Source organism: Aquarana catesbeiana, linkage group LG02 (assembly GCF_042186555.1).
Source record: "Aquarana catesbeiana isolate 2022-GZ linkage group LG02, ASM4218655v1, whole genome shotgun sequence".
NCBI lineage: Eukaryota > Metazoa > Chordata > Amphibia > Anura > Ranidae > Aquarana > Aquarana catesbeiana.
Window position 1 is genome coordinate 27,832,450 of NC_133325.1, and position 26,336 is coordinate 27,858,785.

General features: G+C 45.1%; 1 protein-coding gene across 1 annotated transcript; it reads right to left on the reverse strand.

Annotated features, from left to right (window-relative positions):
• Positions 1 to 596: 596 nt before the first annotated feature.
• ILK (integrin linked kinase) lies at positions 597 to 23,040 on the reverse strand. Its single transcript, XM_073612698.1, has 13 exons — positions 22,912 to 23,040; positions 19,379 to 19,503; positions 19,124 to 19,289; positions 18,115 to 18,210; positions 12,736 to 12,832; positions 12,576 to 12,659; positions 10,925 to 11,010; positions 10,736 to 10,845; positions 9,249 to 9,376; positions 8,884 to 9,005; positions 8,513 to 8,612; positions 1,955 to 2,085; positions 597 to 1,868 (listed from the first exon to the last, which is right to left on the reverse strand). Exons 2-13 carry the CDS (start codon positions 19,465 to 19,467, stop codon positions 1,719 to 1,721), a joined length of 1,359 nt encoding a protein of 452 aa, XP_073468799.1. The 5' UTR covers positions 19,468 to 19,503; positions 22,912 to 23,040; the 3' UTR covers positions 597 to 1,718.
• Positions 23,041 to 26,336: the final 3,296 nt, after the last annotated feature.

A 26,336-nucleotide genomic window follows, 5' to 3' on the forward strand; every position in this document is an offset into this window, starting at 1 on the left:
GTCTAAATGTACTAGCGTTAATATGCTTTCGGCATTTTTATCCCATCCAAATGCTCCTCTTCTGAATGGCGGTAGTGCCTTTCTTTTTCTACCTCTAAACACTCCTGCCTGTAAATGCCTATGTGTGCATGGACACATAGGCTAACAGAGGGGCATTTAGAAGCAAAATAAAACTATCAAATGCCTGTAAAAGTGGTGTTTTTGATGTCCTGTGTGCACAATGCCTATGGGTTTCACCAGTAGGAGTTCTAGCTATTCTGCTTAATCCCAATCAGTGAATCAAAGGACTGCAGCTAGACACTTATGCCTTGAATTTGTTTACAGCCTCTGCATTCTTCTCAGTACAGGCTTTAGCATGCATTTGGTAACACTTGTGGTTCCTCTCAGTGCTGTCATCACTGCTGCAGAAGTGACAAGGCTGGTCACATCTGCCCCCCCCCAGGCAGGGAGGTGGCTGGCAGGAAACAGATAAGGACAATCTGACGATGAGTCAGTCCCGTTAAAAATAAGAAGTAGCAAAACCATCCCACCACCCAATATGATGCTTTGCGATCATGTTCAAACTCTGTCTAAGGAAGCACAGCTAGACTAGGAAATCTAGAATAATATTTATTAAGCTTTCACAAGGTGCGCAAAGGTTAATTTATATATATATAAAAATACATTTCTCTCCTCCTGCTGTAATGACAGAAGGACCTCAGGGGTGGGGAGCAGATCCAAGCACCAGTTCTCCACCGCTCCCTGAAATATAATACATGTTATTATAGTGATACACTGTGATATAATATATACACATACATATTTATACATGGGCAGAGCACTTGCTATATAAAAGGTGTGGCAGCACAATATGAGGAGAGAGGGTAATACAACACAATACACTGCCACAGGTACATGACCAAGCACCAGGAATTCAAAAAGGCACATTCCTCAGCTCCTCTGGGGCAGTACCCAAAGAGCAGTGTGACACTTAGTAGACACGGTCAGGCAATGAGAATGTCTATCATGCTCTTAGTAACATAAAATAAGACCTGTGTCCCTCTTCCCTGTCCAAAAACCGCAAACCTCTGAAATATAATGGACTGTTCCCATTTCAAGCATGTTTTGGCATAAAATATAACCTCATGGGGAATAAAACACTGAAATATCTGGACAATATCTTACTACACTGAAAAACAGTCCTGGCCCTCTAAGCATCTACAGTGATAATTTAGACATATATTTTTTTTTTACTTTCCAACTGCTTGAAGCAAAATAAGCCTCACCTTCCCCGGTGATCTGTTCTCACTAATGTGGCATCAGTATGGCTCATAGCCAAGATCATTTTTTTTTTAACGAAATGTCATGGACAAACATCCCCCCCCAGTGCAGCAACCAAGGTCCCTATGCCCTGCAAGTTGTCCCAGACCTAGAACCCCCTAATGAAATGTAACACTAGGATAAATGTGGATTACAGTAACACTGCACAGTACACAGAGCTCTATGAGCTGTGGACAAGAGCGTAATCAGTATATGGCTTCCTCCCATGTGTCCTCTCATTTCTCAAGTCAGTTTCCCAGAAGGCACTTGGTAACTGATGCAGCTGTCAGGGCTGGGCGCCTGTTGCTTGGTGCCAGCTTAGCGGTGAGACAGATTCTCTCAACAGTTGGACAGCGATAGTGATGGTGTAGCAAAAGTCAAGGTGGGACATTGTGGGGAAAAAAAAATAAACAGCGCCTTTATTTATCTTGCATCTTCTCTAGGATGGGAACAATCATGTCAAACTTTGGCCTCTTGGCAGGATCCTCATTCATACAGATCTTCATTAGTTTACAGATATGTGGAGAGATGCCAGGGGGAATGGTGGGACGTAGGCCTTCCAATGACACCTAAAGCACAATAGGTTTGTTAGAAAGATGTGCAAATGCCCACCAAAACCCTGAGAGCTGCGCTACACTGGAAGCCAATCACTTACCTTCATCCCAATCTCCATGTTCGAGAGATCTGCAAAAGGCACCTCTCGGGTCACCAGCTCCCAGAGCAGGACCGCAAAACTCCACATGTCAGCAGAACGACGGTTGATGTCCTCAGGACGTTTCTGCAGAGCTGGAAGAAGAGATTAGTCAATCATATGTGCTGCTCTATGTGGCCAATCTGAGATGGTATCTGTGCCAAATAAGGTTAGAATACATGAGCCAGGTACCTGGAACTATACCAGTGGTCTCCAAACTTCAGCCCGGGGGCTGGATGTGGCTCTTTGCTTGCTTTTATCTGGCCCTTGGGGCATTAATCCCTCCACTGTCAGCAACAGTGGCGCATAGCTCCTGCCACTGCTAATGGGGCATTAATCCTTTCACCAATGATGGGGCACTATTCCTCCCATTGACACCAATGATGGGGCACCATTGGTACCAACAATTGGAGGAGGATTTGGATTTTCAGAGACCTGGTTCAAAAGCTCTCATGATTGGCTGGCAAACATTCAAGGGTATACCCTTTATTGCAAGGATAGAGAGGGTAAAAAAGGGGGAGGGGTATGCCTATATATCAAGAATAATGTACAAGTGAATGTGAGAGATGACATCAGGGAGCTAGGGAGGAGGTGGAATCCTTATGGGTAGGGCTCCAAATAGATGAAGCTAAGGGGCAAATAATACTGGGAGTATGCTATAGGCCCCCTAACCTGAGGAAGGAAGGGGAGACAGATCTCCTATCACAATTTGGATTAGCAGCAAGGATGGGAAGTGTTATAATGTGGGGATTTTAACTATCCAGACATAGACTGGGCGGAGGGAACCGCGCATTCGTCTAAGGCTCGCCAGTTCCTAAATGTCTTGCAGGACAATTTTATGGGTCAGATGGTAGATGCACCAACTAGAAATAAAGCGTTACTGGATCTACTGATTACCAACAATACAGAACTGATCACGGATGTGGAAATACAGGGTAATTCAGGTAACAGCGATCACAGGTCAATTGGCTTCAGTATAAATCATACAAATAGGAAACATAAGGGGAATAAAAAGACACTGAATTTCAAAAGAGTCAACTTACCTAAACTTTGAACCTTGCTAGAAGGCATAAATAAAATCTTAGGAACAAAGAACATGGAGGAGAGATGGGTTTGCTTTAAGAGCATATTAAATAAGGGCATTAGCAAATGCATAGTATTGGGTAATTATTATTATTATTAGTATTATACAGGATTTATATAGCGCCGACAGTTTACGCAGCGCTTTACAACATTAGGGCAGACAATACAATTCAAGACAGGAGGAATCAGAGGGCCCCGCTCGTTAGAGCTTACAATCTACATTTAAAAAAAGAGAACAAAAAAGTCCTGGATGGCTGAAATCAAATGTAAAAATGCATATAATATAGTCTTTGCCATCATAGCACACAGCTTGCTATGATGGCAAAGATAGAGGATAAGGGGGGGGGGGGGGGGGGGGGGACACTCTTAAGGAGCAGGTAAGTATAACAACATGTGGGAGAGGGGAGCACCAGCAGGGGACCATAAAAGAGGAGGTAAAAAGAGGGAGGTAAGGGGCCACTATTAAGGAGCAGGTAAGTATAACACGTTTATTATTTTAAAATGAAAAAACATTTTGCCTTTACAACTGCTTTAAGATATAAAATTCCTTAGTGACCATTCCCAGGCTACCCCATTCCTCCTAGGAGGGTGACAACACTTTTCCCCTTGCAATAAATGCACTGCAGTGTTTTCACCCCATGAAGCAGCTTTCCGCCCTACATTGAAGTGGCGGTGTATCAGTGTTGTCACTGCTAACCCTCCCTGCCAATCAAAGCAAGACACATATCCTCGATTGCGGGAAAGAGGGATCTTATAGCGTGCACACTACAAAACTCCCACCAAGGTGCAGGGGCACCCTCTTTGAAAAGTTTTGATACACCTACCACACTTCTGGGTGTGTCAATTGCTTAGAGCCCTCCACTTGCCCTATTGCTATCTGTAGTGCAATAGGGGGCTTGCAAGAGGAACCAGAAGAAATAGAGGAGGACCGGGCCTTCAACAATACCTGAAGTATCCAGAGGATCTGTTAGACAGTGCAGGAAGATAACTATTAGATGCTGACAAAAAAAAACAAAACACAAAACACAAAACACACACACACACACACACACACACACACACACACTTCTGGCTTTAGAAACATATTTGACCACTTAAAAACATTTTTTTTTTTTTTGCTAGAAAATTACTTAGAACCCCCAAATATTATATACATTTTTTTCTAACGCCATAGATAATAAAATGCCAGTTGTTGCAATACTTTGTCACACCGTATTTGCGCAGCGGTCTTACAAGCGCACTTTTTTTGGAAAAAACATTTTTTTTTTAAATTAAAAAATAAGTCAACAGTAAAGTTAGCCCAATTTTTTTTTTTTTATATTGTGAAAGATAATGTTACGCCGAGTAAATTGATACCCAACATGTCAGGCTTCAAAATTACGCCCGCTCGTGGAATGGCGACAAACTTTTACCCTTAAAAATCTCCATAGGCGACATTAAAAAAAAAAAATTCTACAGGTTGCATGTTTTGAGTTACAGAGGTGGTCTAGGGCTACAATTATTGCTCTCGCTCTACTGATCGCGGCGATACCTCGCGTATAGCAAGCTTGGTGGGACGGGGCACGTTTATTTTTTTCTTATTTATTTTACCTTTTCATTTTTTTATTTTTACACTGTTCTTTAAAAAAAAATGGTGTCACTTTTATTCCTATTACAAGGAATGTAAACATCCCTTGTAATAGAAAAAAAAGCATGACAGGACCTCTTAAATATGAGATTTGGGGTCAAAAAGACCTCAGATCTCATATTTACACTAAAATGCAATAAAAAAAAAAAGTTGCCATTTGAAAAATAAATAAATAAAAATGGCCCTTTAAGAGATATGGTTTTGACGTTGCTTCTGCCCCGCAATGGTATAGAGACGGGAGGGGGGCATCTTCCCCTCACTTGTCTCCATACCCAGAAAGGAGAAGGATCCGATTGCCCCCGCCACTACCGACAGCTCTGGTAAGTGGCGGAGGGCACCGGAGAGAGGCGGGAGGGGGTGTGGCGGAGAGACCTCTCCCACCGCCGATAAAAGTGATCTTGCGGTGAATCTGCCGCAGAGACCACTATTATCGGAAACCGGACTGCTCACTGAAAAAGAGGATACCGGGGTTATGGCAGCTAGCTGCTGCCGTAACAACGGTATTCCTCTTCAAAGAGAGGACATATATCGGCGTGCGGCGGTCCGGAAGTGGTTCAAACTTGTAAATTGGTCAAGTGGCTTTTTGCATGTCAGGCAATGACTACCAAGACTGCAGAGCGAGTCATGAAGTGTTGTGTTCAGTCCGACAGGCAGGAAAGGCTAAAACATGACCACTGTGCAATGCTACTAAGCAGGAAGTACACTTCATATAAAGAATTACAGCTAAACATTCACATTTTAAACACATTCCTATGATTATTTATGTTGAGCTAGCCACAAGTGGATCTTGAAGAGAAAAATAAAAAAAATAAATAAAAAAGTTCCCTTTAACCACTTCATGACCAGCATGTTGCACAGCTTTCGGTCCAGGACATTGTTTCGTTTTCAGTGTTGTAACGGTTTGTCTGACAATTGCTCTGTCATGCAACACTTTGCCCAAACACAAAAATATCAGGACAGGAAGAAATCTCCAGAAACAACTCCTTTCTGGAAAATGGACACCACTAGGTGACCTCACATTTTGCCACAATTTCTGGAAATGAAGAAACATGCTGGAATTGAGAGGTTAAAAAATAGGGTAAAATGAGGGTAAGCCCTGCTGACTTCCATCATCCAATCATGTGCAAGCAAAAATGCGTCTTTTTTTTTTTTTTTTTTTTTTTTTTTATTGTTTTTTTTTTTTTCTTGCATTTGGGTATTATTTGCAAATGACGCTTTACCTTATTTACTAAGCCCCCCCCCCCCATCTACAATCGCCCTTTCCTCCACTGAAGCTGGAGGATTTAATACATTAAATCCTTTGTTTACCCCTTCCTCTGCTGTATACAGATGCCCGATTTAAAGCGATTGTAAAGGCAAATTTTTTTCTCTTTAAAAATAACAATCATGTTGTACTTACCTGCTCTGTTGCAGTTGGTTTTGCACAGAGCATCCTTGATTCTCCTTTTCTCTGGTCCCTCCCTCCTGTTCTGTGCCCCCCACAGCAAGCAGCTTGCTATGGGGGCACCTGAGCCGAGTCACAGCTCGGTGTGTCCATTCAGACATGGAGCCCTGACCTGGCCCCGCCCCCTCTCTCCCCCGATTGGCTAACTGACTTTGACAGTAGCGGGAGCCAATGGCGCTGCTGCTGTGTCTCAGCCAATCAGGAAGAAGATTCTCAGACGGCTGGACAGAGAGGTACCTCAGGTTAAGTGTTAGGGAGGGGGGGGGCTGCTGCACACAGAAGGCTTTTTATTTTAATGCATAGAATGCGTTAAGATAAAAAAACCTTCTGCCTTTACAACGACTTTAAGGCCGGACCTCACTGAAGGTGCTGAGCAGCCAGGCAAGCAAAAACCAGGCTTGGCTGCATCATTGTCTGTGTCACCACCATCACAGCTGTTGGGTCCGCCTCCATGAGATTCTTAATCTCATAGGAGCGGAACCCTGTGTAATCAACTGTGCATGTGCCATTTTTCCTGCTCCGAACTTGTAATGCCAGATTTCTTTCTGAGGCCGTAGCACTGAGGAGAGGCTGCAAGAGGGTTAACTTGTAGTAAGTTCTTTCATTGCACAAAGAAAATCCTTACAAAATCGGCCTTACAAAGTGAAAAAAGCTGCATTTGGTGGCAGGCTACAGTGGCAAGTGACACCAATTCTGTATTATAGTGAGGTGAAGTATTTAATTATACAATATATTACAATGTAATAGTAGAAATACCACCTTTCAATCATCCTGACAGCATATCCACCATGGTGTCGCCGGGATGATTAAAAAGCTAACATCCGCCCTCTACTTCCTGTCCAGGAATCAGAGGGATTGGATTGGTTCCGGGCTTACCGACAGCTCCAGCAAGCTCATAAACAACGGGTAAGCATCAGCGAGGGGAGTGGGGAGGTATGGGCACCTTTCCTGCTGCCTCTAAAAGTGATCCCGCAGCGAATCCGCCGATGGGACCACTTTTATCTTATAAGAGAATCGCCCACAGTACAAAATTATACTGGGGTTATGGCAGATAGCTGCTATTTAATTTTATTTATTTAATTTTATTTAATTTTATTTAATGTCAAAGTAATAACGTAAATGTACTGTGGGCGGTTGGGAAGTTTTAAAGAAGACTATTCTAAAACATTTTTTTTAAAATTCCCAGACAATACTCTGGCAGACAAAGAAAACTGAATGTTCATCAAATTTGTGGCAGAACCTGGGAGCCCGAAAAAGCTGGGCGTTAGAAAGAGTAGCAATCAGGGCTGGATGGATAGAAAGAAGAGGTATGGCAATGCAGATTAGCGTCCACTCCTTGGGACTGAATATCTCAGGAAAAGAACGAAATGACACGGATGAGGTTTGCATAGAAGACTAACCATAAACGAGATTAAAAAAAAAAAAAAAAAATATGAAGAAGTCCGCTTAGCATAAATAGGACTGGATTATAGGAGGGCCATGGAAATGACCACATAAAGTGTGTGTTCAATGAGGTTATATAAAAATTGGTTCAACTAGTGTAATCAGTGAGGTCCATCAAAATTAGATGGAACGCATGATGTGGTCACTGACATTGGACACAAATAGGGCCATATGATGTAGTTATAAAAAAGGACGGGATATATGGCTTTACTGAGTTCAGGACAGGCAAAGTTGTACTGCAAGATGAAGTCAACAAGATTAAACAGACCCAGATGTGCTGTAGGGTGTGGTCTCTGAGGTCAGATAGACCCAGATGTGCTGTAGTGTGTGGTCACTGAGGTTCAGGCTGGCAGACATAGATGGGAAATATGTGTCACCAAGGATGGAGAGTAATAGCTGGAATTGTAGGGTGTGGTCCCAGTGCTGAAACTGGCAGGACATATTAAACAGAGTGGGCACTAAGATATTAAGATATGTGATTGATACTGGACAGGAATACTGACTTAGGTTCATCGGTGGGCAAAAGAAAATGGGTTTGAAGAATTTTCTATACTGGCAGACAAGTAAAAAGTAGGTGAATAAAGGAATGCCATAAATGAGGGTAAACATGAGGAGGGCAACAGATGATGATAGAAGAAATTACTCTGGGTCATCATTGGAGAGGAAGAACACAGTAAATAAAAAAGGCAAGCAAGATGGGAGACCAAGGAGGCCAAGACGAGGGAAACCAAAAGGCAAAAGAGGACAAAGTAGATGGAAGCGGAGGAGGACACGAGTAGGACAACTGAGGTCCGTGAGATCAAGATAGGGAAAAACAGAGGCTGGTGAGGGTTGAGGAGAATCAGCTGTAGAGGTTAAAAAAATAGATGAGGGAGGCTGCACAGTTAGGACAAAAGGGAAGGGAATAATAGACTTTGTGCTTTACCTTCTGGTGCAATCCAGGCTGGGGAATACATACGGCCTGGACATTGGAAGGAAAGCTTTACATCTGCCATACTGACACGAGCCGTCATATCTTCATCTATCTGCAGAACAACGACATTACATTATGGTTTCACAACTGAAATCAACTCCTCTGTAGAATTCTAGGTTCATCTATATAGTGATATCTACATACTGTAGTAGAAGAATGGACATAGTGCAAAACTAGTCTACTGAGGGATTTGAACAGCAAAAGAAAGGATGGGATTGGTCATTATATAAGGCAGGTGATATCAGACAGCAGAGATAGCGAGATTGGACAGAATCTGGACAATGGCCTTTGTCGCAGGTTGCCTCAGGCCCCACACTACTCACCATTACACTACGGCTGTTCAAGTAATGGCGAGGAATAAGAGGCTCTAATGTGTGAAGAAACGCCATGCCACGGGCAATGTCCAAGCCAAACTTGACCGCCTGGCACTGGTCAACCACCAAGTCTGTGTGGAGAAAACAGACATATAAGAAAGAATGACTGAACACACAGAGAGATCCCCCATTCCTACAGGTATGCACACCCCCATCCCTCCCAGTCAACATGATTATTTGCCATCTGCCCCAGCCAATGACAATAGACTGGGCTAAAATAATAGACCAACCAAAATAAGTATAAAAACTCCCTCCCAGGTAATGACCCCAATAGCTATGAACAGGTAATTACCCCTATCCAAACCAATACTCACTGGTTCCCTCATGCAGAACATTGTACAGAGATCCGTAGGGCATCCAATGGGTGATGAGCACAGGATGAGGGGCGGGTGGAGACTGACATGCACCCACAACTGGAAGAACATTGGGGTGAGAAAATATCCTATGGAGGACAAGACGGCATGGGGTGCAAAGTGAGGAACTGAGACAAATGGAACAGCAAACTATGACTGTACATAAGTTATGACCGTGCCCTCTATACTGGTAGGGTTGTGTGTACTATGACCGTGCCCTCCATACTGGTAGGGTTGTGTGTACTATGACCGTGCCCCCTATACTGGTAGGGTTGTGTGTACTATGACTGTGCCCCCTATACTGGTAGGGTTGTGTGTACTATGACTGTGCCCCCTATACTGGTAGGGTTGTGTGTACTATGACTGTGCCCCCTATACTGGTAGGGTTGTGTGTACTATGACCATGCCCCCTATACTGGTAGGTGGTGTGTGTACTATGACCGTGCCCCCTATACTGGTAGGGTTGTGTGTACTATGACCGTGCCCCCTATACTGGTAGGAGGTGTGTGTACTATGACCATGCCCCCTATACTGGTAGGAGGTGTGTGTACTATGACCATGCCCCCTATACTGGTAGGGTTATGTGTACTATGACCATGCCCCCTATACTGGTAGGATTATGTGTACTATGACCATGCCCTCTGTACTAGTAGAGGTGTGTGTACCATGACCATGCCCTATACTAGTAGAGGTGTGTGTAGTTATGACCATGCCTCCTATACTGGTTGGGCTGTGCACTGTGAAAGCACCGGAAGGGCTGCGTACTATGACATTGCCTCCTATACTGGTACAGGTGTATGTGCTATGACAACATCTCCTATACTGGTAGAGGCGTGTGCGTACTAGGACAGTGCCCCTATACCGGTAGAAGTATTTGTAGTATGACAATGCCTTCTATACAGGTATAAGTGTGTACTAGAAGAGCACCCCCTATACTGGTAAAGGTGTGTAAACTATGACAGTGTCTCCTATACTGGTAGAGGTGGGTGTACTATGGCAGTGCCCATTATACTGGTAGAGGTGGGTGTATCATGACGGTATCTCCTACACTGGTAGAGATGTGCACTATGGTAGTACCTCCTATATTGGTAGAGATGCGTGTACTATGATTTTGTCCTGTTTTCTTGACAGATATTTCATAATGTTTCACACAAAAGGAAATAACACAGAATACAATACATACAGAATATACAGCTCTGTAGTGGAGCTAAGTTCCAAATGCAACAACAACTGATGACAACCCTGGCACACAATACATATCAGACTAATAGCTGGAGATATGATCAGTGTAGAACACATCCGATTGATACCACACTGGTGAGGAGTACAGAGAGACGAGCTTGGTGTGGGACACTCTGACACACACCAGTAACTATGAGTTTTATGGCACACAGAGGAGACAATAGATCATCATAGCCCCTGCAAGTCTTCGGATGGTAAGGCCTCACCTCAGTTTGGGATACTCTTCATTAAAGTCACGGCTCTTCCTTGTAGTCCAGTCGCGTATTTTAAGGACCTTGATGACAATGTCATTGCCCTGCCAGCGGCCCTTCCACAACTACAAGCAGAGGAATTATGTTTTTATTAGTGGAAGCTCAGTCAAGCCACTGATCAGTACTGCCTTAAGCCGCACTCACCTCTCCAGACTGGTTGTCGTTGAGTTTGTGGCTGAGGGTGAGCTGCTTGAAGTCAACGCCTGCTTGCTTGTTAAGAGTACCGTTACCTGCAAGAAGAGAAAGAGTGGGGAGCAAAAAGGAGGAGGAGAGGTCATCAGTCCAATGCAAGACAAGTAGGAGGGTACAAGTGACAGGAAGTGTTCAAAGGAACTATGTTCAGAGGAACACACAAAGTGCTTTAGTGGTGCGGGGGGGGGGGGTCTAAAAAGAGAGGCGTGAGACACATACAGTAAAATGGGTGAAGTGTTAACAGTAATGAATGGTGTGGATGCTAGAGAAGTGAAGTTGATGGTAAGGGATGTGGTGTGGATGGTAGAGAAGTTGATGGTATAGTGTAAAAATGGCGGCAAGGGACATGGTGTGGATGATACAGAAGTAGAGTTGCCACCTCATCCCTTTAAACCCGAACACATATTATTATTATTATTATTATTACACAGGTTCTGTGGCTGATTAAGGTGGTAATTAAACACACTTGTCGCCTTATCTGCATTTAAATTAGCTTCAGAACCTGTGTAATTCATATGTGTTCGAGTTTAAAGGGATGAGGTGGCAACCCTATACAGAAGTGAAGTTGCTGGTAGAGGATGTGCCGTGGATGACACAAAATGAAGTTAGCGATTCGGGATGCAGTGTGGATAGTAAAGAAATAAAGTTGGTGGTAAGGGATATGGTGCAGATGGTAGAGAAGTGAAGTTGGTAGTATGGGATCTGGAATACATAACTTCCTTATTTTTTTCATAGCATAGATATATACTTCTGTGTTGATGATACAGAATTGAAGTGGATTGTAAGGTATGTGGTGTGGATGGTAGGGAAGTGAAGTTGGTTGCAAGGGACGTGGTATGGATGGTAGAGAAGTGAAGTTGGTGATAAGGGATGTAGTGTGGATGGTAGAGAAGTGAAGTTGGTGATAAGGGATGTAGTGTGGATGGTAGAGAAGTGAAGTTGGTGATAAGGGATGTAGTGTGGATGGTAGAGAAGTGAAGTTGGTGATAAGGGATGTAGTGTGGATGGTAGAGAAGTGAAGCTGGTTGCAAGGAACGTGGTATGGATGGTAGAGAAGTGAATTTGGTAGTAAGGCCCCTTTCACACTGGGACGGTTTGCAGGCGTTATTGCGCTAAAAATACCGCCTGCAAACCGCCCCTAAACAGCCTCCGCTGTTCGTTCAGTGTGAAAGCCCGAGGGCTTTCACACTGAAGCGGTGCGCTGGCAGGACGGTAAAAAAAGTCCTGCGAGCCGCATCTTTGGAGCGGTGTGTTCACCGCTCCTAAACCGCTCCTTCCTATTGAAATCAATGGGACAGCGCGGCTATACCGCGGCTATAGCCGCGCTGTACGAGCGGGTTTAACCCTTTTTCGGCCGCCAGCAGTGGTTAAAACCGCCGAAAACGACGGTAAAACAGCGCTAAATATAGCGCTGTTTTACCGCCGACGCCCCCACCCCCCCAGTGTGAAAGGGGCCTTAGGGATGTAGTGTGGATGGTAGAGAAGTGAAGCTGCACTGGTATATTGGAAGTACTCGGTGGAAAAGGGTGGGTGTATAAAACAGATAGGTGGAGGTGTGAAGAGAGTTCTTGGAGTCTACAGACAGCAGTAATGTGGTGCTCACGTGGTCGGGTCCTGGTGGTTCCTTTCCAGAAAGTGTCCTTATAAGGAATTCTACTCATAGCCTGGCCCATCTTTTCAGCCCGGTCTGCAGATAATATTAGAGGTAAGAATACAGCATATAACATCACACCATACACAGAGAGACTTTGAATGGTACGCACCCCGCAGAAGCTCTTTCAGGTGAGGTTTAGCCTTGTCCAGAGGGGTCTCTCCATACTTATTACAGATATAGATCAGTGAATTATTGTTCACCAGATCCTACAGGATAAAAAAGGTTCCCATTAACAGACAACATTCCTGTATGGACAAGAAGTAAATTCTATCCCCTGAATAAAGTGCTTACAAATCCTCCTGTGAACTATATTCCTATCAGAAGCACATGCTGGTATCTTATGTTAGTGCAGCACAGTGACTGTGCTTCACTGTTCCTGCATGTCTATGAAAACACCACAAACGCTGGATGCCTCCACACACCACCCATCCTGAAACACCTGCTGCTCATGGAAGTAGAATGATGAAGGGGGGTTTCCAGTCTTCTTCATCTGTCCCCAATCTGCTGGATCAGTTGCCAGTTTCTATTGGTTTTGGCAGCACAAATGTACACTTGGAAAACACCTAATTCCACTAAAACCCAACAATGTCTCTGTATTTGAAAACAGCTTCATAGGAGAACTCACATATAATGGAGCATAACCGACTCATAGTGCAGCATGGAAACAGAGCCGCAAAAATATGGAACATCTGACAGCAAGAACAGAAGAAGGTGTGCAAGTGAAAATAGGATTTTTATAACAGCTTACCTGTAAAATCCTTTTCTTGGAGTACATCACGGGACACAGAGCCACAGTAATTACTGTATGGGATGTCCCAGAGCAATGCTAACTGAGGGGAGGGAGACACAAACAAAAGTAGGGTGCAATCAGACCAGAGGACCTATACTGCTGCCTGCAGTATACTGCGCCCAAAGGCGATATCCTCATGCCTTCTTACATCCACCTGATAGAATCTGGTGAATGTATGGACTGAAGACCAAGTTGCGGCCTTGCAGATTTGAGCCATGGAGGCTTGGTGATGCACTGCCCATGAAGCACTAACAGCCCTGTTGGAATGCGCTTTGATTTGAAAAGGTGGAACTTTCCTCTTCAAACCATAAGCTTGAATAATTACTTGCCAAATCCACTTAGCAATAGTAGATTTTGAACGCTGCCTGTCCTTTTCTAGAACCTTCAAGCAACACAAACAAAACATCCGTTTTCCGAATCTGAGCAGTCGCTTCCAAATAGATTTTGACCACTCTCACTACATCCAGAGAATGTAGTGACTTTTCTTCCATAGAACAGGGTTCCGGAAAAAATGAAGGCAGAACAATATCCTGGTTTCGATGAAAACCTGAAACCACCTTTGGTAGAAATCTAGGATGAGGACACAATACTACTCTATCCTTGTGAATGATTAAATATGGCTCTTTACAGGAAAAAGCCGCCAATTCTGATACCCTTCTTGCAGAAGATATGGCAAGCAGAAAAAGTAGCTTCCTTGTCAAAAGGACCAAGGGAATATGTTGTATCAGCTCAAAAGGTTGTTTCTGTAATGCCGACAGAACTAAATTCAAGTCCCAAGGGTTCAGGGGGGCTCTAACCGGTGGATTAAGCCGCGTTACCCCCTGTATAAAGCATCGGACCAAAGAATGCGAAGCAAGCGGACGGTGAAACAATACCGATAAGGAGGAGACCTATCCCTTGATAGTACTCAAGGCCAGCTTAATCTCTAGCCCCATTTGCAGAAAGGCAAGGATTCTACCTATAACATACTTTCTGGGATGCCAACCTCTGAATTCACACCAGGAAACATATGCCTTCCGGACTCTATAATAAATGACTCTGGAAGCTGGCTTCCTTGCATTAATCAAGGTAGATATCACTGAGCCTGAAAGCCTGCGATTCTTCAGTGTGGGTTTCAATAGCCAAACCATTAAATTTAGCGTTTGTAAGATAGGATGGAACACTGGTCCCTGCGATAGCAGGTCTGGACGTGGTGGTAGGGTCCATGGGGCCCCTACCGCCATCTTTACTATTTCTGAATACCTAGATCTTCTGGACCAAAAGAATCACCGACTTCTTTTCCTGCTTGATCCTGCGAAGAAGTCGTGGTAGCAGTAGAATAGGAGGGAATGCATAAATCAGTGAGAACTGATCCCACAGGGTCACCAACGCATCTGTTCCACATGCGAGTGGATCCCTTGTTCTTGACACAAAGTTGTCGATTTTCCACTTCGAAATGCAGATATTTCTGAGGAGCGGGGAAAATAGGTACATGCAGGTATGCATCCTTGATGTCGATTGATGCCAGAAGTTCTCCTCCTTGTAGGATGGAGACTACTGATCGGATTGATTCCATGCGAAAAGATCACATTTTCAGGATGCGGTTTAGATCTTTGAGATCTAGAATGGGTCTGACATCTCCATTTGATTTTGGCACCGTGAAAAGGTTTGAATAAAACCCCAACCCCTGCTCTTCCATGGGAACCACCATGATCACTTTTTCCTACAAAAGACGGTCTAACGCTTGAAGGAGAGACTTTTTTTTCTCTGGATCTTTGGGAACATTTGATCTGAGGAAACAAGGAGACAGGAATTCTCTGAACTCTAGTTTGTAACCTAGAGCTATTGTAGAGACCACCCATCTGTCCTGAAAATCCTCCTGCCAGACCCTTGAGAACTGCAGAAGTCTCCCCCCCCCCCCTCGATCAAGCGGGGGCGCCCCTTCATAAAGAGGCTTTAGCGTTCTGTCTTGTAGGTCTCCTCCCCCAGGACTTCTTTTGTCCCTGGGGTTGACTCAGTTTTACCTCTTGAACCTGACGGTGCAGGCCGTCGCGACTGCCTGGAGGCTGATGCCCCTGGCACTGGAGAAAGAGCCCGTTTAAATGAGGGACATTTACTTCTTTTCTTAACTGGCAAAAGGGTACTTTTCTGACTTGAAATCTTTTGGATATAATTGTCCAAATGATCCCCAAACAGCCTTTCACTGCGGAAAGGAAAACCAGCCAGGAGCTTTTTGCATGGCGCTTCGGCTGACCAATTTTTGAACCATAAGATTCTACGCATATGCACCAACCCAAGCGTAAGGCGAGAGGTCTGAAGGATAGAATCTCTGATTGCGTCAATTGTAAAACACAAAGCCGCTGGCAGCTTGGCTAAATCCTGGGCCTGCTGTTCAGGGAAAACCTTGAGCACCTGTTTCAAGTGGTCTCTCAAGGATTGGCATACACCAATTGCCGCCACTACAGGTTGAGCTATTGAACCTGCCAAGGAAAAAAATGTTTTTTAACAGGAATTACAACTTTTTATCAGTTGGATCCCTAAGCATTTGAGCGTTGTCAACAGGACAAGTCAAACTTTTATTTACAGAGGATATAGCAGCATCAATTGCTGGTATACCCCACATCTTTGTAAATTTTTCCTCCATAGGATAAAATGTTGAAAACTTTTTGGGAGGAAAAAAATGCTTATCTGGATGATCCCACTCAGAATATATAAGCTTTTCCAGAAATTAATGGACAGGAAAAGCACGCAAAGCTCGAGGAGGCTTCAGTGAACCCAAACAAGAAGTGGGCTTTTCAACCGACTCAGTTACATGTAACTTAAATGTGGAGCGGACCATTTCAGTAAGAGAATGCTGAAGAGGGTCCTTCCCCACTTGATTTCTCGAAAGAGAAATCATCAGTCTCTTCCCGGTCTCCTGAGGGGGATTCATCTTCCCTCTCTCAGTGTTCCTCTGTTTGAGAGTCCTGGGTGGTAGAAGGGGACCTAATGCGTTTTCTTCCACTTTGTGAAGATGCGAATAAGGCCGTTAATCTTTCCTCCAATCCACTCATGGCTGAGAAAAAAAACCTCCCGAGTAATATATACAGGGTCTGAAATGCCAGAAGCAGTTGCAGCACCTAACCCCAGTGGCTCACTCTGACCAGCCTCCCTAGGTCTTTTCAAGTGGGGATGGCGTTGCAGAGGGAGGGTCCTCAGAGCCTGAGGGAGATCCCTTTGAGCCCCTAGTTTTTGTACCTCCTCTTCTGCCCATAGTGCTAAGCACAAATGCAGAGGTACTACCACAATTGCACCCACTGCTGAGCAAAATAGTCCAGCAACTGCCGCTGCTACCAAGGCTCAGTCTGGTGCTAAGTAAATGTGCCTGGGAATGCCTGTGTCACCCACACTCACATGCCATCTATCTGCTCTGTGTCCCTCCTTTAGCTGTATGCACCTGAAAAAAGTGCACCTTTATAGCTTTGCATAGCCTGCGTTGTACCACGCCGCGCTGAGGCCCCGCCCTCCGCTTCCACCAACCACCCACTTGCCCCCCCCCCCAAAAGAGACTGTTTTACTGCACGAGCAGGGGCTCCGATCTGTCCGGATCGCACGTGGAGGGGGGGCTGGGGTGGAGGAGAGCCGATATAATGGCGGCGGTAGAGGTGCGGCATACCGCCGACTGACCCATGCCCTCTTTGACTGAAAAGAAGCTGTGGGGAGACATTCCAAAGAGAAACCCCCCCCCCCTACCACATCCTACCCAGAGCTTGGGCTTGGAGGAAGCGTGCAGCTTGTGACTCAGAGAGAGACTGACAAGCATGGAATCAGGTACCTGCTCTTGACAGCCCCTAGTGGCGACTTTAGGCATGACACATTTACTTAAAAGGAGAAAACCCACAAGAATAAAAAAAAATCCTTAGGAATCTCCCTTACCTTACCCAGGTGCAGGGTTCTGTGGTAAAACAAACAGACCCAATCTTCACCACTCACGGTGGGCTCCGTTAAAAAAACCTTCAGGAACTGGGGCCCCTTTTTAATCGGAGGGATCCACACTCCTGGGCCTGTAAAGCACCCCACCAGGAAATATGGCTGAAAAAGAAAACAAACACTGGATCCCGGGGCCCAGCTCTCTAAAAAGAGAAGTGTTACAGGCAGAACCTCGGTTCTTTCAACATGAGGCCCGGGTACCATTCAATTCGGCCTGAAAAAGACACTTTGAATGGATCCGGTTGCATGGCTTGCCCCAGCAAAGATTTCTCCAGCGGAGCTCAGCACAGCACATCTTTACTCATGACCAACACCTAAGACACTGGCAAAAAAACTGAGGTACTCCCAGTAAGGGGAGGGGTTATATAGGGAGCTAAACTTTCTGTCTAGGGTGTGCCAGTGTCCATCACCTAAAGGTGCCTATATAACCCATACAGTAAATACTGTGGCTCTGTGTCCCGTGATGTAAGATAAAGAAACATATAATCTATAACCCTCCATTCCCAGAAGTGCTCACTGAGTATACACAGTCTATGCAAATCTGGAAAAAGGAATGATATATAGACTGTATATACTCAGTGAGCATACACAGGATACCTACACAATTAAACTCTCCCTTCCAAAGAGTTCTCAGTAGGAATATACTGTGTACATATACAACATATAATCCTCCCTCCTCCTGTAATAAAAATATATATACATCTCCCAGGATCTCTCTGCAGACACAGCAGTTATACAACCATCACACACCTCAGCGACTTCGTCCTGACCCCAGAAACAGGCATAGTGCAGGGGAGAATTTCCATGTTCATTAACCGCATTGACGTCCGCCTTCTGCTGAATGAGCTGGAAAAAAAAAAAAAAAAGAGGAATAGTTGTTGTCATCATCATCATCAATACACAATGTGTGACTTCCAGCTCCCCAGCCAGTGGATGCAGAGCCATCAAATCTTCCATCACCACACAAACACACACATCACTTACCGTCAGCGATTGCTACTGAAAGTAAACTGCTGCACTATAGCAGCACAAGGGGGACAGACACAGCTGCAAATCTCAACATGACGTCAGTTTGAGTCCCTGTGTTCTCCCTGGGGTGAAAAATATGCCACAATAAGGCATGGCATGCCTGTAATCAGCCTGTGATCTCACGCATTGACACCTCCCCTTTTGCTTGGCCCTGCCTAATTGACATTGGCTCCCAGTAGGAAATTGTCACAAAAGCAGCTGCTCCTTCAAGAGAGCACAAGGGTCCAATCAGCTGTGCTACAGTGAAAGAACATGCTGATAGCAGGAGAGAGCGGAATTAAAGAGAGATGAGCTAATCACTCTGCTGCTTTTCTTTTTCTTCATTGTCCAATCATAGGCTGGGAGAGGGACAAGACCTGCAGCGGAGAAAAATTAAAGCTGTGTTTTTGTCAGGGCTGTGTAAATCTCAGGACAGGATGGACATAAATAGATTGGGGAGATTTGCCTTCACTTTCTTTCCTGTAGATACAGCAGGAAGCTAGAGGAAATCTTTCCAAATCGAGGAAGCCTTCCCTTGAACAGTTGTCTGCTGACAACCCGAAAATTTTGAATGTTCTAATCATTACCTGACAACGGTGCAACACAGATGGCAAAAAAAAAAAAAATTAAAAAAAAAAAAAAAAAAAAAAACAGAGAGGGGTACTAACCCTTCCCCTACTTCCTCCAAAACTTCAGATACATTTTATGCCTCAGCTACGGCAGCCCCACAACAATCCAATGACTGACCCACCTTCTGCACAATGTCCCGGTGGCCGTGGCTTGCAGCCAGGTGGAGGGGGGTGTCATCCCCGCGGTTCATGACATTGATCCGCGCTCCTCTCATGATCAGCATGTCCACAATGTTACTGCGGCCCTCTCGACAGGCCCAGTGCAGGGGGCTGAAGCCGTGGTCATCGCTGGAAGAGAAGGGTGCGGGGCGTCAGCGGGTAACCAAGTGAAAAAAAAAAAAAAAAATAGTCCTACAAACCGATGAAGAGTCACTCACCCCTGGTTCAAGTCATTCTCTGTATTATCCAACCACAAGCGTACCGCCACCGCGTTCCCTTCCCGGCACTGTGTAAAAATGTCATCCATGATGGCGAGTCCCTAACAGCTGGCTGTCCACCGATTCTGAGGGGACAAAAATAAGGACATGAGATACCAGGTGAGAGAAACGGCCGTATGGTGCTGTGTACAGGCTGAGCTAGTAATCTCTGTACAGCGCTACGTTATATGTAAGAGCTATATAAAACTGTATAATAATGATAATAATAATAATAATAATAATAATAATAATAATAATAATAATAATAATAGTGTACGACTGGGGGGGGACATTAGAATGTAAGCTCCTCTGGTACAGAGACTGATGTGACTGGCTCAGTGTTCTCTGTACAGTACTGCGGTATAATATTATTATTATTATTATTAGTGTGTGACTGTGGGGAGAATTTAGAGTGTAAGCTCCTCTGGTACAGAGAACAATGTGACTTAGTTTGTGCTCTCTGTACAGCACTGCAGTATATGTCAGAGCTATATAAATGTATAATAGTGTGTGACTGTGGGGGGACATTAGAATGTAAGCTCCTCTGGTGCCGAGACTGAAGATGTGACTTATTTTGTGCTCCCTGTACAGCACTGTGGTATATGTCAGAGCTATGTAAATAATAATAATAATAATAATAATAATAATAATAATAATAATATTAAGTGACTGTGGGGGGGACATTAGAGTGTAAGCTCCTCTGGTACAGAGACTGATGTGACTGGCTCAGTGTTCTCTGTACAGTACTGCGGTATATGTCAGAGCTATATAAATGTATAATAATAATAATAATAATAATAATAATAGTGTGTGACTGTGGGGATATTAGAGCGCAAGCTCCTCTGGTTCAGAGACTGGCTCACTGTTCTATATAGGACAAATGATTTGTAGACAGATTAGATAGGAAACAAGCAAGTCAGGCACATAAGTGACAGATGATGGGCAAATAGAGCAGACATGTGACATATGATATGAGTATCCAGAGGACACAGCAAAAAAATAAACAAAACACATGACAGACAGGGGGTAGGCAGGCAGATTAGATAGAAAACAGGCAGGCAGATCAGGCAAGTGACAGGTGGGTAGGTTAATAATAACAGTAGAGCTGTACTATTTTAATCATTAAAGAATTGAGATCGCAATTCAAACCCCCCCCCCCCCCACGATCTTAAAACAGCTTTTCCTCGATTCAGTCCAGAGCCCTTCTCTGCTCACAGCTGACAAAAAAAAGGTGCAGGCAGCCTGCCAAGTTTCAGTTCACATCACATGCAGTACAGTGCATTTTTGTTCTGCATCAAAAACGCATGGAAAGTAGGTTATATGGTTTCCAATGGAATAGTTCACACCCAGTGCAGTCAGTTCCAAGACTTTTCAGTTCCAGACTGGAATGCAGTAAAACGCATCAAAAACGCACTGGACCCTAGTATAGTGGGGGAAAAAAAGCACCTGGAATGCATCCGGAGACGCACCAAAAATGCACATGCAGAAACGCATCCGGAACAGATCTGGAGTGCAATTTTGTGGCGTGAATGAGCCCTTGGATCAAAGGGATAAACTTTGGTCTGTAAATGAGGGAAGTTTAACCACTTAAAGACTTAGGCTCGGTTTCCACTAGTGCGACTTTTCATGCGACTTGGGACTGCAAAGTCGCCTGACAAGTCGTACCCCATGATTTCCAATGAGTACCGTTTTTATCTGTGCGACTTCAAAGTAGTCCCTGTGCTACTTTGGTCCCACTTTGATGCGACTTGAGGTCCATAGACCTCAAGAATACACAGGCATTGCTTCAAGTCGCGGCGGTAAAATTGCGTCAAAAAAAAAAAAAAAAAAATTCTAGCAACTTTGGGGTTGCAATAGTGGAAACCGAGCCTAAACCTTTTTTGACACTTGTATACAATTTAAAATCAGTATTTTTTGCTAGAAAATTACTTGGAACCCCCAAAAACAGTCTTTCAAACACAATTTTTGGGGTAAAAATACACTTTAATGAATTAAAAAAAAAAAAAAAAAAAAAAAACAGTAAAGTTAGCCCAACTTTTTTTTTTGTATAATGTGAGAGATGATGTTACGCCACGAGAATCGTGATCTTTATTCTAAAGGGGAAAAAATTGTGATTCTCATTTTAGCCAGAATCGTGCAGCTCTAAATAACGGGTAGATTTATGATGAGTAATGATGAGTAGACAGATGATTAATGATGAGTAGACAGATCAGACAGATGATAGAGAGTTCAGGCAGGTAGTCGAATAGACAGACTGGGCAGAATAAAGGTAGAGAGATGAGAGGGTAAGTAGATAAATCAGACAGGGTAGAGATGATGGACAGAGAGATGAGAAAGGTAGGGGACTGATAATGGGCAGACAGATTGGGGAGGTGACAGATGACATGTGGACAGATCAGGAAGGTGACAGTAGACAAATCAGATATAATTTAGATGACAGATAGAGAGATCAGACAGGTGACAGATGATACGTTGGGAGTTCAGACAGGTAACCGATCAGACAGACGAGAAGTAGAAAAATCAGACAAGTAACAGATCTGATAGATGACCAGAAGACAGATCAGGCAGGTGACAGATGATATGAAGACAGGTCAGATAAGATACAGATGGAAAGGTAGGGAGATCATACAGAAAATGGTTAGGCAGATCGGGGAGATAGCAATTAACAGGCGGGCACGGGGGGGGGGGGCAGGCAACATATGATAGGCAGGGACCGGGGGGGGGGGGGGGCGGCAAGCGACAGATGACAGTCGGGGACGGGGGGGGCAGGCAACAGGCAGGCACGGGGGGCGGCAGACGACAGGCAGGCACGGGGGGCGACAGGTGGCAGGCGAAAGGCAGGCGCAGGGGGGGCAGGCGACAGATGACCGGCGGGCACAGGGGGGGCAGGCGACAGATGACCGGCGGGCACAGGGGGGGCAGGCGACAGATGACCGGCGGGCACAGGGGGGGCAGGCGACAGATGACCGGCGGGCACAGGGGGGGCAGGCGACAGATGACCGGCGGGCACAGGGGGGGCAGGCGACAGATGACAGGTGGGCACAGGGGGGGCAGGCGAAAGGCAGGGACAGGCGGGCACAGGGGGGGGGACAGGCGGGTACAGGGGGGGGGGACAGGCGACAGATGACAGGCTGGCGGCAGATGATTGGCCCCCTATACAGAGATGACAGTGGTCAGTCACACAAGGTAGGTACAGGTAGGTCAGTGTGGTGTCAGTTAGCAATATGGGGGGAGTGTTTGCAAATGACACATTATACCTCCCCTCCCCCATATATAGCACATTGGGGGTGTTCTCTGTAATTTACATTCCCCTCCCCCCATAGAATATATATATATATACACCCACTGTATGTACACAGGAGACCCCTCCATCTATAGTACATAGGGGGGCTCTCTACCTATCATACAGTGTATCCTCCCCTCCCCCAGTGTATATACATATAAAGACATTCTCCACCCATAATAAATGGCACACATTCTCCTCTCCGCATTACCTCTCTCCGGTCTGCCGCCTCTCCGCCTCCACCCTCCGTGCACGCTCTTGTCTACACCACTACGTGCGCGCTCCCACACACCCACGTCACATTCCCCGGCTGGGTGTCGCTGCAGGGCGGGACCAACCTAAAGACATCCAATGACGGAGGGCGAGGGGCGGGAATTAGGGGACTGAGACCAATGGGAATGCATGAAGCTGATGAATGAATGGGCGGTTCCTGTGGGAGAGAGCGGCCAATAAGCAGCTGGAAGTCCTGGCTGGGGCTGTCCTGCACGGCAGCTGAGCTCATTGACCATATATAGGGAGGTGGAGAGAGACAGCGAGGGTACGTAACCCCAGTGAGGGGCCGTACCATCTCACACAGCTTGGGGGGGGGGGCTGGGAACTACCAAGTTGGGTGAAAGGTGCTGGTGTCATGGTAACAGAGGAGGCGGGTACGTGGCTAGTTACTATGGTGATAACCCTTCTTGGGCAGTTGGCTGTACTTCTGCCCTCTCTTCCTGTTTTTTGGATTGGACGGAATTACAGCTACATAGAGGAAAACAGGAGTTTATGGCTACCATTGTAGATGTGAGCCTGTGCTCATCCTCTGACTGCTGATCACCATGGCAGACAGAGTGTTATAGGGCCAAGCCCATATATCTCTCAGCACAGAACCTGAGGCCAAGTTACAGACATCCCCTACAATAAAAATTTCACTGGCAGTGAAATAGCTTTGAGGACCATCACACATGAGATTTCAGGATAGTGGATGTTGTAATATAAACAAATGGATGGGATTGGGGCAGATCACAGAGAAAAGGGAATGGCTATGGGGGGGGGGGGAGTGGGCAAGAGGTAAGTGACAAGGAACAGGGACTGTAATAGACCATGGGGACCGCCCAGGGGAGATTTAGGCTGATGACAAGTAATGGCCACTGGATAAGGGGGGGTTTGAATGATAGAGCATAGAGGGACCGGCTGGGGGAATTCAGGTAGATAATCAAGAGAAATGAACAGGGTACATGTTCAAAAAAAGGGGTCCTTCCATGGGGGATTCAGGTTGATAATCAAGAACTGGGACATTTCATGGGAGATTCAGGAACATGATCAAGAAAAGGGACTTACCATAGGGGATTCAGGCAAATAATCAAGAACAGGGACCTTCCATAGGGCATTCAGGTAAATAATCAAGAACTGGGACCTTCCATGGGGGATTCAGGTAGATAATCAGGAACAGGGACCTTACAAAGGGGATTCAGGTAGATAATAGAGAACTGGGACCTTCCATGGGAGATTCAGGTGGATAATCAAGACCTAGGACCTTTCATGGGGGGTTCAGGTTGATAATAAAGAACTGGGACGTTCCACTGGAGATTTAGGTACATAATCAAGAACCAAGACCTTCCATGGGGGATTCAGGTAGATAATCAAGAACTGGGAGATTCCATGGGAATCCAGGTAGATAATCAAGAACAGGAACCTTCCATGGGGGATTAAGGTAGATAATCTAGAACTGGGAACTTCCATGGGGGATTAAAGTACATAATCAAGAATTGGGACCTTCCATGTGGGATTCAGGTACATAATCAAGAACTGGGACCTTCCATGTTGGATTCATGTTGATAATGAAGAACTGGGACGTTCCACGGGAGATTCAGGTACATAATCAAGAACTGGGAACTTCCATAGGGGATTAAGGTACATAATCAAGAACTGGGATCTTCCATGGGAGATCCAGGTGGATAATCAAGAACTGGGAACTTCCCTGGGGGATTCAGGCAGATAATCAAGAACTAGGACCTTCCATAGGGGATTCAGGTACATAATCAAGAACTTTGACCTTTCATGAAGGATTCAGGTAGACAATCAAGAACTGAGACCTTCCATTGGGGAATCAGGTTGATAATAAAGAACTGGGACATTCCATGGGAGACTCAGGTACATAATCAAGAACTGGGACATTCCATGGGGATTCAGGTAGTTAATCGACAACTGGGAACTTCCATGGGGGATTCAGGTACATTATCAAGAACTGGGACCTTCCATGGAGGATTCAGGTAGATAATCAAGAACTGGACCTTCTATGGTGGATTCAGGTAGATAATTAAGAACTGGGACCTTCCGTGGGAGATTCAGGTAGAAAATCAAGAACTGTGAACTTCCATGGGGGATTCAGGTACATAGAACTGGGACCTTCCATGGAGGATTCAGGTGGATAATCAAGAATGGGACCTTCCATGGAGGATTCAGATTGATAAAGAACTAGGATGTTTCACAGGGATTCCGGTAAAGAATCAAGAACTGGGAGATTCCATGGGGGATTCAGGTACATAATCAAGAACTGGGAACCTCCATGGGGGATTCGGGTAGGTAATTAAAAATTGGAACCTTCCATTGGGGATTCAGGCAGATAATCAAGAACTGAGACCTTCCATGGGGATTCAGGTACATAATCAAAAACTGGGACCTTCCATGTGGGATTCAGGCAGATAATCAGGAACTGAGACCTTCCATGGGGGATTCACGTAGATAATCGGGAACTGGGAACTTCCATGGGGGATTCAGGGAGATAATAAAGAACTGGGACATTCCACAGAGGATTAAGGTAGATAATCAAGAACTGGGACCTTCCATGGAGGATTCAGGTACATAATCAAGAACTTGGACCATCCACAGGGGATTCAGGTAGATAATCAAGAACTGGGACCTTCCATGGGGGATTCAGGTAGATAGTCAAGTACTGGGACTTTCCATGGCGGTTGCAGGTAGATAATTAAGAACTGGGAACTTCCATGGGGGATTCAGGTAGATAATCAAAAATGGGAACCTTCTATGGAGGATTCAGGTAGATAATCAAGAACTGAGGCCTTACATGGGGGATTCAGGAAGTTAAACAATAACTGGGACCTTCCATGGAGGATTCAGGTACATAATCAAGACCTGGGACCTTCATAGGAGATCCAGGAACATGATCAAGAACAGGGACTTTCCATTGAGGATTCAGGCAGATAATCAAGAACTGAGACCTTCCATGGGGATTCAGGTAAATAATCAAAAACTGGGACCTTCCATATGGGATTAAGACAGATAATCAAGAACTGGGAACTTCCATGGGGGATTCAGGTAGATAATCGGGAACTGGGAACTTCCATGGGGGATTCGGGGAGATAATAAAGAACTGGGACATTCCACAGGGGATTAAGGTAGATAATCAAGAACTGGGACCTTCCATGGAGGATTCAGGTACATAATCAAGAACTTGGACCATCCACAGGGGATTCAGGTAGATAATCAAGAACTGGGACCTTCCATGGGGGATTCAGGTAGATAGTCAAGTACTGGGACTTTCCATGGGGGTTGCAGGTAGATAATTAAGAACTGGGACCTTCCATGGGGGATTCAGGTAGATAGTCAAGTACTGGGACTTTCCATGGGGGTTGC

What these genes read in the sequence shown, in the direction of transcription:
- ILK (XM_073612698.1), bottom strand. Translation starts at nt 19,467, where the DNA reads ATGGATGACATTTTTACACAGTGCCGGGAAGGGAACGCGGTGGCGGTA. An exon ending in GAAGAGTATCCCAAACTGAG is followed by an intron (nt 9,377 to 10,735) that starts GTGAGGCCTTAC and finishes TGTCCTCCATAG; the next exon opens with GATATTTTCTCACCCCAATG. An exon ending in TGAACAGCCGTAGTGTAATG is followed by an intron (nt 8,613 to 8,883) that starts GTGAGTAGTGTG and finishes GTTGTTCTGCAG; the next exon opens with ATAGATGAAGATATGACGGC.